Source organism: Gallinula chloropus (genome assembly GCF_964237585.1).
Source record: "Gallinula chloropus genome assembly, chromosome: 8".
NCBI classification, from domain to species: Eukaryota; Metazoa; Chordata; class Aves; order Gruiformes; family Rallidae; genus Gallinula; species Gallinula chloropus.
The window spans coordinates 28148669-28164964 of NC_140093.1; the positions used below are offsets into that span (position 1 = coordinate 28148669).

Genomic DNA, 16296 nt, shown 5'->3' on the forward strand with positions numbered 1-16296 from the left:
TGTGGGCTCTGTGGGAGGTTCCTGTAGTGAAATGAAATGCCGATGAGCAGAGTCCCTTCTGGATGAGGACTTGGCAGGTACAGCGGGGAAATAAAGGCTTAAGGAACTGATCTCGGGCCCTCCTCGTGCTCCTGACTGTAGGTAGGTCCAGCCTTGCCCTGTCTGAACTCTGTGGGCATCAGGAGGAGTGTGGGCAGCAGGTCACAGGAGGGGATCCTCCCTCTCTGCTCTGCCCTGGTCAGGCCCCACCTGGGGTGTTGTGTCCAGTGCTGGGCTCCCTGGGATAAAACAGCCAGGGATCTCCTGGAGAGAGTCCAGAGGAGGGACAGAGATGATGAAGGGCCTGGAGCATCTCCCCTGTGAGGAAAGGCTGAGTGAGCTGGGGCTGTTCAGCCTGGAGAGAAGACTAAGGGGGGACCTTATTAATGTTTATCAATATCTTCAGTATGGGATGCAGGGGAAAATGGGCAGCCCCTTCTCAATGTCTGTGGGGACAGGACAAGGGGCAATGGCTGCAAGTTGGAGCACAGGGAGTTCCACACCAACATGGGGAAGAACTTTTCCCCAGTGAGGGTGAGGGAGCCCTGGGACAGGCTGCCCAGGGGGTGTGGAGTCTCCTTCTCTGGAGAGATTCCAGCCCCGTCTGGACACCGCCCTGTGTGCCCTGTCCTAGGGAGCTGCTTTGGCAGGGGGTTGGACCCCATGGGCTCTGGAGGGCCCTTCCAACCCCTGTGATTCTGTGATTCTGTGAAAGTTATGGAACAGGGTGACTGTGCCAAGTCACGCTAAAACCTTCAACCAGTGTTTGTGGTGACTCATTTCCATCAGGCCTTGGAGAGGAAGGCAAAAGTGCTCGGCTTGGCTTATCCAAACCCAAAGCTTTCTCCAGGGAGGCTGCAAGTGGGGTGCTTGGCACCCTTTTTGGAGGCATAAACCTTCAGGGCAGCCCAGGAGAAGTCTAGTGCTCTCCCTGCCTTTCTGGGGTATCTTGGAAGCCACTCTCTCTCTTTTCCTGGTATCTGCCCCTCCTCACTCCATTAGGAGAAATGGGTGATTCCCTTTTCTCTAGTGAGGACTTGCTCAAGCGCCTCTTGAGGCTGGAAAACAGCCTGAGCTCTTCATGCAGCTCCAGAAACTGTATCTCCTTCCAACGGGGTGGGAAATGGATTTTCATGGCAGTTGGAAGGTGGAGGAGCTGCAGGACAGGCTTCTGATAGGCCCTGGGTTCAATCTCTGTGGTTCTCCTGTCTGCAGACTCCCTCCAGCTCCCAGCCAGGTTGGTCTATCCCACCCGAAGGAGTAAACCAGGTGGAATCCCTGAGGAAGCTGAACCAAACTGGCCGGCGGCGCATGGGAACTCTGTCAGGCTGAGCTGCAGGGTTTGTGCAAGGGGATCACTGCTGGCAGCCAGCATGCCCACAGCTGAGGCCACACACATCAGGGCTGGTGGTAGGGACAGGCTTGCAGACCCAACTGGGAGGAGTGGGAGGGACGACGGAGCCTCCTCCAGGCAGGGCTTTGGCTTGGCACAGGATGACTCGGTCCCACGGTTTCAAGCTCAACTCAGCCTCTTTGGTTCTCCTTGAGCCAAACAGCTCGTGCAACCCCAGCTGCTGTATGGCTCCCACAGGGCCAGAGGTGTTTGGGGAAACAAGGAGCAGGGGAGCGTGGTTAACGAGCGGGTGAAGTGGTTGCAAAGAGCAAACCTGACCCTCAAGTACCAAAAGAGCCATTGCTGGGCGTGACCCACCAACCATGGACCAGAGAGGCCGACCCCTCCGACTGTGAGGGGAGAAACCAACATTAAACAACTGGGATGAAACCAGCTGATGCCTCTTCAGCTGTGATCTGGTGCCAGAGGAGCAGCAGGAGGATCTCACCGAGCCAGAATGGCTTTGCCTGCGGCCACTCGTGGCAACGCCGTGGCCGGGTGACTTGGCAGCCAGTTGCCTGTAATTGCCACGCTGATGCTTTCATAATTAAGTCCTCATGAGTGGAACGGGGACATGGAGCCACTCACAGTGCTCAGGAAGCTGGGCAGGGCTAAAATTAGCCGTGTAATATTGCAACCCCAGGCAGGAGTGAGTGTAAGAGATCCTGGGGGGAGGGAAGATTCACCCTGACGCTGCCTGGGGCTTTCTGCAGGAGATGATTTACCAGGTCATGTGTGTGGCCATGTAGGAAACTCAGAGTGCCGTGACGTAGGAGGGGGCACAAGATGAGCTTGCGACATGTTTTCTTCCAGTGGAGTGAGGAGCACTTCCTCTCTTGGCTCAGCAAAGAGAGACAGGAAGGAAAAAAGTCAGTTTCCTCAGCAGCCTGGGCTCCTACACCGCTTGTCCCTGTCGCGGCCTGTCCCTGTCGCGGCCTGTCCCTGTCGCGGCCTGTCCCTGTCATGGCCTGTCCCAGCTCTTCAGTCATCTTTAAGAATGAAATGAGGATTTAGATGCTGCTGTGCCCACCCTGCTTCTCCTTTCAGAGGAGTCACTCAGACATTCCACCCCTCTCAGCTTGTTACCAGCACTGGCTGGCATCGCCCAACCTCTCCCAGTCATCTCCTTCCCTGTGACACCCCAGGGCTGCAACTCCATTCTCACGCTTAGAGCAGGGGTTGTGTTCTCAACAGCCCCCACAGCCCTGTACTTGCTGCTCTGAATGGAGGTGTCCTGGTTTTGGTCAGGATGGAGTTCACTTCATTTGTAGCAGCGGATGGGATGCTGTGTTTGGGAGTTAAAATGGGAGTAGTGCTGAGAACACCCTGATGGGTTTAGTTGCTGTCAGACAGTCAAGGGCTTTCTCAGCTCTTCATATTTCTCTATTCATGAGAAAGGAGGGGATGAAGCCAGGACAGGTGACCCAAACTGGCCAAAGAGAGTATCCCATGCCAATTCTGTCCTGCTCAGTATAAAGGGGGGCTGAGGGGAGGAGGAGCAGAGGGGCGGCTCCGGGACGCGCAGTTCTTGGGGGATGGTCGGGTTCTGGGACAGCTCTGAGTGGCACGGCCTGAGTTGTGGGTTTGGTGAGAAACTGCATTGTGGATCAACAGCTTCATAGATTTTTTTTCTCTAGAGTCCTGTTAGCATTGTTATATTTTATCTTTCTGTTATCTTAGTAAACTATCCTTATCCCAACACACCGGCCTTTTAGTTTCTTGGTTTTGGGGTTATTTGCCCCTTCCTTTTCCCTTCCCTTGCCTCTCACCCCCGCCCTTCCCCTGCTCTTTTCCTTTAAGGAGCAGGCAGCTGCTGGATCTTGGCTCCCAGCCGGGGTGAAACCACGACAGGAGGAAAAGCTGCTTTCAGAGGTCTTGGCAAACGCCACTCGCGTGTGTTACCCTGGGCTGGACACCCAACGTTAGCACCCACGTCGTGCTGCTTTGAGTGCTTACTGCAGCTGTCCTGTGTGTCTCCCGTGGCTGTTGCAGACAGGGAAGCCCACATCCCAAGCAGCTGATGTGCATGAGGAATATGAACCTTCTCCAAACTCTTCTTTGAGCAGATTCTTCCTTTCATGGGCAATTCCCCTCCGTGCTTGTGCTGCCCACAACGACTCTGACAGAAACACTGCTGGAGTTTTGCCTGTTTTTTCTCCTTTTGTCCTACAGCTTCCCTGTCTCCATAGACATGGAGGTCACAGAATCACTCAGAATCACAGACTCACTGGGTTGCAAAAGATCCTTGAGATTGAGCCCAACCATTCCTGTCCTCTACTAACCCAAATCCTAGAGCACCTCATCCACCCCTCTGTTAAACACACCCATGGGCAGGGACTCAGCCCCCTCCCTGGGCAGCCTGTGCCAGTGCCTGATGACCCTTTTGGTGAAGAACTTTTTCCTAATGTCTAATCTGAGCCCTCCTTGGTGCAGCTTGAGGCCATCTCCCCTGTCACTTGGGCAAAGACACCATCGCCCACCTCTCTGCACCCTCCTGGCAGGTCAGTGGAGGTGGGGAGAAGCCTCCTCTGCTCCAGGCTGAACACCCCCAGCTCCCTCAGCCGCTCCTCATGGGATTTGCCCTCCAGCCCCTTCCCCAGCCTGGTTGCTGGTTATGTTCTCCCAGTCCTGTTCCCATCTTGGAGCTGCTACCATCAGACCTCCTCTGTGGGTACAGAAGAGGAGCTTCCCTGCTGCATGTCAATGCTGGTCATGAGTAGTCTGGAAAGGCCTTTTGCAGTGCTGGTGTCTGGTGACTCTCAGCAATTAAGATAGCCAGAAGTAACCTTTCTATCCTTAATGTTACCACCAAGGTGTGATGCAGGATATACGCTCAACACCTGGAGGAAGAGCTGGACCATCTGCAAGGAAGCAAAGGGCCAACCAGTTGAGAATGGTTTTTTAGAGGCTTTTATTGAAGTGTTGGTGCTCTCCCTCCCGTGGGAGGCTCAAACCCAGAGTGTCCAGTGGTCAAGCACAAAGCTCTTGCGTGAGGAAGATAAGGTGCAACGTGATGGAAGAAGCCCTCAGCAGAGGTGGGTTTGGTGGGTTGGTGGCTTCTGCTGGTGAAAGGGGGGCTTAAGGGAACAGGCGGATCAGCGGCGCTGGCGGATGGGACAGTCATTCTGCCTTCGAGCTGCCCGCTGTGTGGGAGAGGGAAGGATCGTGACTGATGTGGTGGGTGGACCTCAGCGTGGATGAGGAGGAAGAAGAGGTGGAGCACACACTGGGATGTTATAAATAGCCACCCATGGGTGATGCCTCCAGGCCAGGGCTCATCTGAGGGCTGGAGGCAGCTGGCTCCAGGTGGCATCACTCCCAGGTAAGCCGGGAAGGTGGGGGGATCGGTTCCCTGGGCTTTGCTTGAATCCCCTCGCTCTTGGCCGTGGAGACATGGGAATCCTTCTTCCCAGAGAGGCTGATTCAGCTGCATTTTGGCATTACCAGCCCTCACAGGGGGTTGTCTGTCTGAACTGGGTGAGCTAGTGCAAGCTTGCTTCTTGCTTAAGGGGGACGTTGGGGGGGGAACACACAGAGCAAACCCTGTGGAGTTTCTAGGGGGAAGAGACCTGTCTCCCCCAGGGAGGGGGCAGCGGCAGAGGGGAAGGGGTGTCCTTGGTGGGGATCAGGGACAACCTGTGGAAGAACTTGAAAGCCTCTGGCTGGTGTGAGTGGCCCACGCTGTGAGCTCCAGGGGGGTGAGAGCTGTTCTGGAGGGTCTGTCCAAGTGGGGAGGTGGGACTCAGCGCTCACAGCCCTGGGGGACACAACCCACGTGCCTGGACTGCAGGTGAAACCACAAGGTGAGCAGCCCTCAAGTCTGTCTAACCAAAGCAGGGAGGATAGAAATCAGAAGGGTGATGAGGCTCCGGGGTGGGTGGAGCTGGTGGTCCACCTTGGGGCTTCTTCAGCAGCGTGGTCTCCAGGCAGCAGGGTTTTTCAGCCCTGTGGCCCCACATTCAGCCCCCCCAGCCACCAGCAGCCTGGTAGGGCTGGTCTCTAGCAGGTCACAGCAAGCAAAGGCCTGTTGGGCTGATGCCTCAAGGGGCTGGCTGAGCAGCCAGAGCTGCTCCTCCCCACCGCTGGTGCTGCGTACGAGGGGGAAGGGGCAGCTCTCCCCACAGAAACAACCCCACAGCTCCTGTTCCCTTCTGCAAAGCCAGAGTGAGCCTGAAACAGAAACAAGCCAGCTGGATGTGGGGAGCTTGTGCAAAACGGGCTGAAAACCGGCGAGAAAGGGGGAAATGAGTAAAACCAACCAGAAGCCAGAAAGAGCCCAGGGTAGGAGAAACCTGGGAAGCTGGGACAGCAGGGAACCAGGCTGTGTTCAGCGGTCCCAGAGCTGCAGTGGACATTCCCTGTCCCACAGGTACAGAAGGGGGGAGCTAACGCCCAGCACCTCCAGCATGAGCTGGTAACTTGATAGGGTGCCAGCGGAGCGGGACGGTTTGTTGTGATGGGTGGTAGATGATGTAACCTTTTCTTAATTAGCTTTTAACTGGGCTTGGCATATTCCAGGCCTATGGTAGGACTAGTGTGTGACGGGGATGGAACTGCTGTTGGATCTTCTTGGATGCTGATGTGCTTTCACACAGCCTCACCCAAGGATTTTGCCCCTTCCCTGGCCCCCTCCTGCTCGGTGGAAGCACTCAGAGTCAAACTGAGTTGTGGTGGGTGGCCTCCATCCTCCAGTAATGTCTTGGAGGAGCCGACCCCACGGGGTGCTGGCTTGATGCAGGACCTGCCATCATCTTAAACTCCCTTGTCTGTTTGGTGAAGAAATACTATGCAGGGCTGAAGCTGGGCTTCTCCTTCACTGATGAAACAGCTCAACCTCTGCCCAGTGCTGGGCTCCCAGTTCAGGACAGACAGGGAGCTACTGGAGAGAGTCCAGTGAGGGTACAAGGATGATGAGGGCCTGGAGCAGCTCTGGTGGGAGGGGAGGCTGAGAGAGCTGGGGCTGTTCAGTCTGGAGACCGAGAGGGGATCTCATCAATGCTGATCAATTGCTAAAGGTTGTGTCCAGAGGATGGGGCCAGACTGTCCTCAGCGGTGGCCAGTGACAGGACAAGGGGCAACGGGTGCAAACTGGAACACAGGGAGGTCCATCCCAACATGAGGAAAAGCTCCTTCCCTCTGCAGGTGCCCAAGAGCTGGGACAGGCTGCCCAGAGAAGTTGGGGAGTCTCCTTCTCCGGGGAGATCCCAAACCCATCTAGACATGACCCTGTGTGACCTGCTTGAGGTGACCCTGCTTCAGCAGGGGTTGGGCTGGTCCCTTCCAAACCCCACCAGTCTGGAGGTCCAGAACCTCACAAAAACTGTTTGGCAGCAGTAGATGGGTACTAACACTGGATTTATTGTAACATTGAATGAATTCATGGTGTGGGGAGAACACAATTTCCATTGGACACTGCTAACGAGCGAGGGCCGTGACGATGGGTCAGGCTGGGACCTGAAAGCACGAACCCACAACATCCCATCCACCCCTGGCTGTGGAACGGGCTCCGGGCTGGGGAGCTGTAGGGCACCGTGGGGCTGAAGGCAGCCCCTTCCTCTCGTCCTCTTCCTCCCCATCCCCAGGCAGGGCGGCCATGTGCGTGGGGAAATGCAGCCGGATCGTGGGTCCCTGCCTGCTGGTGCTGGGCACTGTCTCCATGGCAGCCAACGTCCTCCTGCTCTTCCCTGGAGGGGCATCCAAGTACCTGGTGGAGGGGCACATCAGCAAGAACGCCAAGGCCATGCCGGGCATCTGGGGAGGCGGCATCGCGGTGAGTATGGCGGGTTGCACCGCGCCCTTCCTCACGCGTCTGCGGAGCCGGGAGGAAGGGACGGACAAGCAGCTCCCCCTCACCCCCTCTGCTTTCCCCTTCCCACAGGTGCTGCTGGCAGCGACACACATCACAGCAGTGGGGTGGCGATGTGCTGGCTGCTCCGACTGCGGCACCCGGCCCAACGTAAGGCAGCTCCGGGACACCCCTTCCCATTCGCCCCTGTGCCAAACTGGGTCCAAGCAGCATGTGGTGGGACGTGGCGAGGTGCCACCTCTCCCATGGCCCTGCAGTGGGACGTGGCGTGGGTCCCCCTCTCCCCTGGTTCTGGGGTGGGATGTGATAGGGAGCCCCCTCTCCCATGCTGGGTCATTGCAGGGTGTCCCCTCTCCCATGTCCTTGGGTCGATGTGGCATGGGTCCCCCTCTCCCGTGGTGGGTTGTGGCAGGGACCCCTCTCCTGCGGCCCTACAGTGAGATGCTGCACGGTGTCACCTTCCTGAAAGACAGCCCCCCCCTTGCTGGCACGGGCTCTGCCCCGCCAGGCTCCATGTCCCCGCTCCCTGCCCAGCTCAGGACAACCCAGCAACAGCTCCATCCTCAGCCTCCAAGGCTGGAGGCCCTTGGCATGGAGAGCAGCTTCTTCCCCTTACCAAACTCTGCCAATAGCCCAGAGCTGTGTTCTGGACCCTGCCTGACTTTTGGACACCCCCTTCCCTGTGCCCTGGGTGCCACCCACAGGCTTTCATCTCCGCGGTGCTCTCCAAGCTGGCGCTCATGGGCGCCGTCGCCTGCTTCGTCCTCTCCGGGGTGGGCTTGACCGACGGACCCCTCTGCCTGTACAACGCCTCGGCGCACGGCGGCGGGCAGGGCACGCTCTGGGGTTACCCCTTCCGGGACGCCAGCAGCCAGCAGCCGGACGCCAGGTGAGACGGCGCCGCCCCGTCCGCTCCCTGCTAACCAGCTTTGGAGGGTGGGTGCCTGTGCTTGCTGGGGGCGATGAGAGACCCCAGGAGCTCCTCATCTTCCACAGCTTTCTACCTGGTGCTTCCCATGCCATATATATGATTGGGGGAATAGTTCCTGGAGAGCAGCCCTGCTGAGAAGGACCTGGAGGTCAGGGTGGGTGAGAAACTTAACATGAGCCAGCAGTGGCTCCTGCAGCTCAGGAGGCCAATGGCATCCTGGGCTCCATCAGCAGAGGGGTGGCAGCAGGGACAGGGAAGGGATTGTCCCTGTCTGCTCTGCCCTCAGCTGGAGTCTTGTGCCCAGAGCTGGGGCCTCAATACAAGAAAGATGTGGGGCTGTTGGAGAGGGGTCAGAGGAGCCATGGAGATGCTCAGAGGGCTGGAGCAGCTCCCCTATGGAGAGAGGCTGAGGAAGCTGGGCTGGTTCAGCCTGGAGAAGAGAAGGCTGTGGGGGGACCTCATTGCAGCCTCCCAGTCCCTGAAGGGAGCAGAGGAACAGGAGGGGAATCAGCTTGTTAAAAGGGCAGAGACTGGCAGGGCAAGGGGGATGGAGGGAAGCTGAAGGAGGGGAGGTTTAAATTAGATATTTGAGGGAAGTTCTTTCCAGAGAGAATGGTGAGGGGCTGGAACAGGCTGCCCAGAGAGGGGGTGGGTGCCCCGTCCCTGGGGGTGTTCAAGGCCAGGTTGGATGGGGCCCTGGGCAACCTTGTGTAGCTCCAGGCCTGGAGGTTGGTGTCCCTGCCTGTGGCAGGGGGGTTGGAGCTCTGTGAACCTTGGGGTCCCTTCCAACCCAGCCCAGGCTGGGATTCTATGACACTATGATTCTATTATTCTATGCCCACCCCCTCTGACCCTGACATCCTCAGGGCAACGTGATTCCTGACCCGCCGCAGGGCAGCACATTCCATCTCCTCCTCTCCCCTCCACGCAGGGCAGAGAACTACCTGCACGATCGTCACACCTGGAGCATCTGCCTGGAGCCGATGGGCATCGTGACCTGGAACGTCGTCCTCTTCTCCCTCCTGCTGCTCGTCAGCGCCGCCGAGATGGTGCTGGCCTCCCTGCAGATCCTCAACGGCTGCCTTGGGTGCCTCTGCGGCTTTTGTGAGGGGAAGTAGGGACCCACCGTGGCACCGGGAGGCCGGTGCTCAGCAGAGGTGTCATCCCCAGGCAGCCCTTGGCTGGTGGGCAAAGCCGTGGTGGGGATACAGCGCGAGCTGTGCTCCCAGTCTGGTGCAAGACAGACTCACCTGCGGCGGACAGACACCGCCACACGTGGTGTCCGCACGCAGCCCTCCCGCCAGGCAGCACCTCTTTCTCCACCGTGGATTGGATGTTCCGTGGGGCTGGTGGCTGCCTGGGATGGGGAACCAGCGCTGCAAGTGCTGGAGGTGGAGACGTGGCTCCTGGCATCCCTGCACCCAGCCTGACACCCGCCACAGCGGCTCCTCGTCAGCATCCGGGGCAAAATGTGCCACGGTCGGTAGTTGTGGAGATAGGAGCTGGAACAGCAACTTATTTTTGTTAAAGCAACCTCTGTTTACAGAGTCACAGAGCTGTAGGGGTGGGAAGGGCCCTCCAGAGCCCATGGGGTCCCACCCCCTGCCAAAGCAGCTCCCTAGGACAGGGCACACTGGGTGGTGTCCGGACAGGGCTGGAATCTCTCCAGAGAAGGAGACTCCACACCCCCTGGGCAGCCTGTCCCAGGGCTCCCTCACCCTCACTGGGGAAAAATTCTTCCCCAGATTGGTGGGGAACTCCCTGTGCTCCAACTTGAGGCCATTGCCCCTTGTCCTGTCCCCACAGACACTATAAAGGGGCTGGCCATTTCCTCCTGTGTCCCACCCTTCAGCTATTGAGAACCATTGATCAGATCCCCTCTCAGGCCTCTTTTCTCCAGGCTGAACAGTCCCAGCTCACTCAGCCTTTCCTCACAGGGGAGATGCTCCAGGCCCTTCATCAATTAGGGCAGCTTGTGTTGGTGTTGGTCTCCTGTGTGGGGCAGGAGAGACAAAGGAGAGCCGAGGAGCTGAGGCTCTGATAAGCCTGGGGAAACTTGGACAGAGTTGTGCTGAGGACGTAGTGCTGCAATTGAGGTGTAGACACCAAAGTCCACCCCTCTGCACACCCACAGAAAATGCTGGGAGCTCATCCCCACCCGCCAAGGACCCATCAGACCATCTGCCACGCTCACAGAGGTGTCACCGGCTTCAGCACATCCCCCATCCCCACATGGGGCCAGGGATGGAGTGGGGGTTACGTGCCTGAGGCTGCTGGGAGGGCACCTGCCTCAGAGCTGCCAAGGCTGGGGGAAGGTCAGATGTCTGCGGTCCCTTAAAAGAAGAAAAAAAAAAAAGCCATCATCCAGATTAACCAGTAACTGGGTGACTTGGGAGAGACTGGTGAGGGAGAAAAGAGGAATTGGCTCCAATGGGATCATTAACAAGAGGCAATAAAACACTGTGACTATTTGTAACTGTGGAGGAAAGCCCTCAGAGCAGGGTGGCTGCACCAAGCACGGCACGGCTGGATCATCTCACTCCATGCCTGGGTCTTCTCCCTGCATGGCTGCCACTGCCCCCAGTACTTGCTGGGATGGCTCATGAGCCTCTGTGCCCAGCCAACCATGTCATTCAAAAACAGCGATAACAATGAGAGAAACCCCCAGTTTTGGGACAGTGGTGCAATGCCCTTCTTGTGGTGGCTGAGGGCAGGACCCTGGGCTGTGGATGTCCTGGGTTGGTGCCCCAGAGTCTGGCACAGGGGGGCTGGGGAGGGTGGGACCTGACCCAGGGGAGCTCTTAGGAGACGAGGCAGCTCTTCCAGCCCCGCTTCCTGCGGCGTGGGAGGCCACCACCCCGCCGGGCCGCGGTGCCTGCCAGGGGGATGTTCTGGAGCACGTCGTACAGCGTGAACATGCTGAAGGAGATCTGCTCGTAGGGAGACCGCGTCCCGTTCTCGTAGAGGCAGGCGAAGGCGATGGCTGGGCCACCAGAGATGGGGGCCTCCTCGTAGGGCAGCTCCATGTAAGCCAGGTCCGAGTAGGCACTCGGGCCCTCATAGATGACCCAAGGCTCAGTCCAGCTCTCCACATCCCTGGGGAAGGTGCTCAGGTGAACCCCCATGTTGACCCGCGCCATGGAGCTGGTGGGGTGGGAGTAGAGGACCCACGTTGGTGCTTGGAAGAAGGGAGCAGGGTTGGGGGCTGCTGCAGGATCCCCTTGCGCCGAGGTGCCACCACGGGCTTGGCTGTGATGCCTCGGGGCAGGACAGGCCCCCTCAGGCTCCCCTGGCTCATGGTGGCTGCCGGTGGCCACGGCGGGCAGCCCCTTGCCAGCTGCTTGCCAGGCGGGCGGGCACCGCAGCTGTGAGCGCGGGCGGCAGGCCAGGCCCCCGAGGGGCATCGCCGGGGCCTGGGGGGTGGCGGGGACGTATACAAGAGGTGCGGGGAAGCCGATGACGCTGCCGTGACAGCCGTGGGGGGGCTCGACCAGCCGCTGGACCAGCTGCCCGCCGTGGAAGACGGCCCCGTCGTCCGTGCTGAGCGCCTGGACCCTGAAGCCCAAGGGGCTGCGGGCGTTGCAGTAGAGGACGTTGGAGCCATCCTCCTCATCCACCGAGACCAGCTGGCACTCGCCCGTCTGCAGGTTGGGGATGAACTCCCCGAAGCGCCAGCCTTGCCCGTGGTCGTCACTGTAGAAGGTGAAGGAGTGGGGGGTGGTCTTGCAGAGCTGCCCGAAGCACTCCTTGCAGTCGATGTGGTAGCTGTAGGCGGGCACCAGGAGCCGTCCGGACCGCAGCTGGATCCCATGCCCGGGGCCCAGCGCAAATGTTGCCCAATCTGGGGAGTGGAGATGGGATGGGGTGAAGGGTGGTCTCCATGGCCTCCCTGCCATGACTGACAGGAAAGGGTCTCCAGAGCAACCCCTTGGCCTAGCTGGGCAAGGTGGTGGGGTAGGAGGGCAGCAGAGCCCAGTGCTGCCTTGGTTGTACTTATGCATGGTCCTACCCAAAGCTTCAAGGTTTCTCCACCTCCTCACCCACCCTGTGCCAGCAATACAGAAACTCCCTCCATCCCCCTCCCCTCTGCCTGAGGTCCTCTTCCACCCTATCTCTTTGATGCCTGTAGGCCTCCTTCCCCCGAGGCCACCTCCAGCCACACCACGGGTGACTCCAGGAGGCCAAAACCCATGGCCGCCCTCTTGCTGGCTGACCTCCCTCTGCCTCCTCACCCCTCTCCGGTGCGCTACCTTTGATGGCCCCACCAATGACTTGCTGTGTCAGGTCTCTGGCCTTGCTCCAGCTCAGGCCCTGGTCGGTGCTGGTGACGCAGCAGAGGCGGGTGACATTCTGGCCGGTGACAATCTGGTAGGCTTCAGGCGTCCTGCCCAGCACCGTGATGAAGAAAAGGAAGAGGGTGCCAGTGAACTCATCGTAGACCGGGCAGGGGTTCATCGACCGGTGGTGCTGCAGCGTCGCCGTCTCCAGCGCACGCATATCTTCCCACTGCCAAAGGCAGGAAGAGGAGGAGAGGATGGAGAGGGGCGAGGCCTGCCCCACCCCACCCACCCACCCACCCTCCCTCCCCATGGCAGATGCCTTCAGGAGCTGTGCCAACACGTAAAGGCTGTAGGACAACCCCCCAGCTGCCCCCTCCCCGCCTTTCCCACCTCCACGTAGCTCCCGTAGACGCTGCCGCGGCGCAGCACCAGCAGGTTGGCGTGAGCGTCGTCGGCGCTCAGCCGCTCCTCTGCGAACGCCAGCACCTTGGCCACGCAGGGCAGGTAGAGCAGGGCGGGCACGCGGTACGTCACGCCGTTGGACTCCTTCTCGAAGAGCACGGTCCGGGCAGGGAAGTGCCGGGAGCCCATGGTACCTGTGGCAGAAGGATGCAGCCCACACCCTGGTGGGATGATGGGGTGGGATGGGGTGGGGGGATGACACACCGCTGGCTTGGGGAGGGTTTTTGGGGTTTAGTTTGGGGAGCTTGGGTTTGGGGCAGCCCCTGGGAGCGTGGGCTGGAGGGCCGGTCGCCACGGGCAGGGCTGGGGCTGAGATGGGTGCTGCAGCAGAGGCAGGTCACTGCCACTCACAGTGGGACAAGGTTTTGGGTGGCACTGAAGCGGGTCACCCCGAGACAGAATTCAATTCAATTGGCCTTGGAGACGCTCCTCAAAAGGGGTTGCTGGTAAACTGAGGTCAGGCAGCAAAGGGCAGGTGGGACCCATGAATCCCAGCTCCCACATCAAGCAGGTGTTGGGGGGGGGCAGTGCCCATCCCTGCACAGCCAAGACCCTGGGACCAGCCCCAGCTCCTTGCAGGGGTGGGGGGCAAGGAGTGTTTTGTCTTGCAGGTCCGGTGCCCCCCACTTAGCCGACCCATCCAGCTCCTCATCCCCCTGTCCCTGCGGGGAGTCCCAGGGTGCCCAACACGAACGGCAGGGTGCCCAGCCAGGCTGCAGCCGCAGGGTGCCGGGGTCCCCAGCACCTTCCCGATGGGGTCAGCCAGCCCGGGCTGTCCCTGCAGGAGGAGATGGGCATCCTGCTCCGGGATGCAGCCAGAGAAGACAAGGGCTACCTGCACCCCTGCTGAAGTAGGAGCTTCCCCCCGGAGACGCGGAGGCACTCACCGGTCCTGCCCAGCCTGGGGGGGGGGTGTCTCCCCTCTGTCCTTCGCCCCCCGCCACGGAGTAACGCCAGCTCCCGCAGCCGCCGGCTTCCCGCAGAGCCCAGCACCTCACTGCCAGCCCCCCACCCCTCACAGGGTCCCCCCCCCACCGATGGGTCACGGGGCTCCCGCGGCGGCCAGGAAAAAGCCCTGACTCAGCAGTGGCAGCCACTCCTGCGGTGCCGGATGGCACAAAGGCTCCGTGCTCAGCCCTGCAGCTGCTGAGCCCCATTGCTTAGGGTTCCCAGGGGGTGCAAAGGGAGCTGTGGGGGGTGCTAACATCTCCTGCCTCAGTTTCCCTCCTCCTGCAGGCTGGGAGAGGTCAGATCTCCCTGTCCAGGTGCTGCAACCCACTGCCGCTGTGGTGCACCCCAGCCATGGGCTGAGCACGTGTAGGCAGATTAAGATGTTAAATTGTTTTTACACCCTTGGCATCAGCTTAGATAAAAGGGCTCAAAAAATTCATAGGGTGAGTCACGGATCAGAAGGTCCAAGGTGAAAGCTCCAGCTCAGGCTGCCCAAGGGAAGGAACAAACCGTTTGTTTCAGTACAGGCTGGGGGTGACCTTCTGGAGAGGAGCTCTGTGGAGAAGGACCTTGGGTGTCCTGGTGGGTGACAGGGTGGCCATGAGCCAGCAGTGTGCCCTGGGGGCTGAGACAATGGGATCCTGGGGGCATCAAGAGGAGTGTGGGCAGCAGGTCACAGGAGGGGATCCTCCCCTTCTGCTCTGCCCTGGAGTGTTGTGTCCAGTTCTGGGCTCCCTGGGATAAAACAGCCAGGGATCTCCTGGAGAGAGTCCAGAGGAGGGACAGAGATGCTGAAGGGCTTGGAGTATCTCCCCTGTGAGGAAAGGCTGAGTGAGCTGGGGCTGTTCAGCCTGGAGAGAAGAAGACTAAGGGGGGGACCTCATTAATGTTTATCAATATCTGAAGTATGGGATGCAGAGGGAAATGGGCAGCCCCTTTTCACTGTCTGTGGGGACAGGACAAGGGGCAATGGCTGCAAGTTGGAGCCCAGGGAGTTCCACAGCAACATGGGGAAGAACTTTTCCCCAGTGAGGGTGAGGGAGCCCTGGGACAGGCTGCCCAGGGGGTGTGGAGTCTCCTTCTCTGGAGAGATTCCAGCCCCGTCTGGACACCGCCCTGTGTGCCCTGTCCTAGGGAGCTGCTTTGGCAGGGGGTTGGACCCCATGGGCTCTGGAGGGCCCTTCCCACTCCTGTGATTCTGTGATTCTGTGACTCTGTGAATGGGCCAGGAAAGGCTCCAGTGATTGTCCAGGCTGAACTCACACCAACTCCTCGTCCCTGGCTGCTCACTAATGCCTCCTAAGCCTGCTTAATTTTATTTTGGGATGGAGCAGGAAACCGTGAAGGTGTCGTTAATCTTGTGTTGCTCTGGGTGACATTGCACGGGGTGTGTGGCAGGAGGTTAACTTCTCCTAATTTCAGGTCAGAAGGAGTGGTTGGGCATTGGAAGGGGTCGCCCAGGGAGGTGATGGAGTCCCTGTCCCTCAGAGTGCTCAGGGAAAGGTTGGATGAGGTACTGAGGGCCATGGCTTAGTGAGTAACAGAGGTGGTGGGGAACCAGTTGGACTGGATGAGCTTGGAGGTCTTTTCCAAGCTTGATGACTCTGTGGTTCTGTAACCCTTGCCTCCTCCAGCTGAAGGAAAGGTCCCAGCTCTTCTTCTTGCCCCTCTCCCCTCCGACAGCACCCGTCCCACTTCCCTGGCTGAGCTGCAAGCCAAGGAACCCCAGCTGCAGCATCCCAGTCACAGCCTCTGTGTGCCGGCGGGAACGGGAGGAGCTGGCTGAGCGCTGCGGTGTTGCACCACCGGCGACGCTGGGTTCCAGCCATGGGCAATCATTAACGGCAGTGACGCTGCTGGGGTTGGCACCACCACCCTTTTGACCCACCTGGCCAGCACCAGGGAGCTGGCTGGGGAGGAGAGCCATCCAGGGAGGAGAGGGGGGTGTTAATTACCTCTGCCAATAACAAGGTTGTGCCTTAAACGAGCAGCGGCCAGGGCTCCCTCCAGCCCTCTCCAAACCTGCGTTGGGAGGGGTGGCCAACGAAGCCTCTGCTGATAAAGGGCTTCAGGGCTGCCAAGCCCCAGAGACTGGGGACCCTTGCCCAAGAGAGAGGGGTGAAACCACAGTGCTGAGCTGTCCCAAGGGATGCAGAGACCTCCCCCCCGTGCCCCATGACACACACGAGAGGACGTTTCATGTGCTGGTGGGGAATGGCTGCCAGGCAGTGTGCCCAGCTTTGGGCATGACATTAGGGGGATATTAGGGGGAAGTTCTTTGCAGAGAGAGTGGTGAGGGGCTGGAAGGGGCTGCCCAGAGATGGGGTGGGTGCCCCATCCCTGGGGGTGTTCAAGGCCAGGTTGGATGGGGCCCTGGGCAGCCTTGTGTAGCTCCAGGCCTGGAGGTTGGTGTCCCTGCCTGTGGCAGGGGGTT

General features: G+C 59.6%; 2 protein-coding genes across 2 annotated transcripts; one reads left to right on the forward strand and one right to left on the reverse strand.

Annotated features, from left to right (window-relative positions):
• Positions 1-7025: 7025 nt before the first annotated feature.
• On the forward strand, positions 7026-9287 carry TM4SF19 (transmembrane 4 L six family member 19; the record flags this gene model as incomplete). The annotated part of the gene is made up of 4 exons (XM_084267568.1): positions 7026-7202; positions 7311-7388; positions 7943-8127; positions 9101-9287. 4 exons carry the CDS (start codon positions 7026-7028, stop codon positions 9285-9287), a joined length of 627 nt encoding a protein of 208 aa, XP_084123694.1.
• A 1683-nt stretch (positions 9288-10970) lies between these two features.
• Positions 10971-13040, reverse strand: NEU4 (neuraminidase 4; the record flags this gene model as incomplete). Its single annotated transcript, XM_084267587.1, has 3 exons — positions 10971-12010; positions 12420-12675; positions 12840-13040. 3 exons carry the CDS (start codon positions 13038-13040, stop codon positions 10971-10973), a joined length of 1497 nt encoding a protein of 498 aa, XP_084123713.1.
• Positions 13041-16296: the final 3256 nt, after the last annotated feature.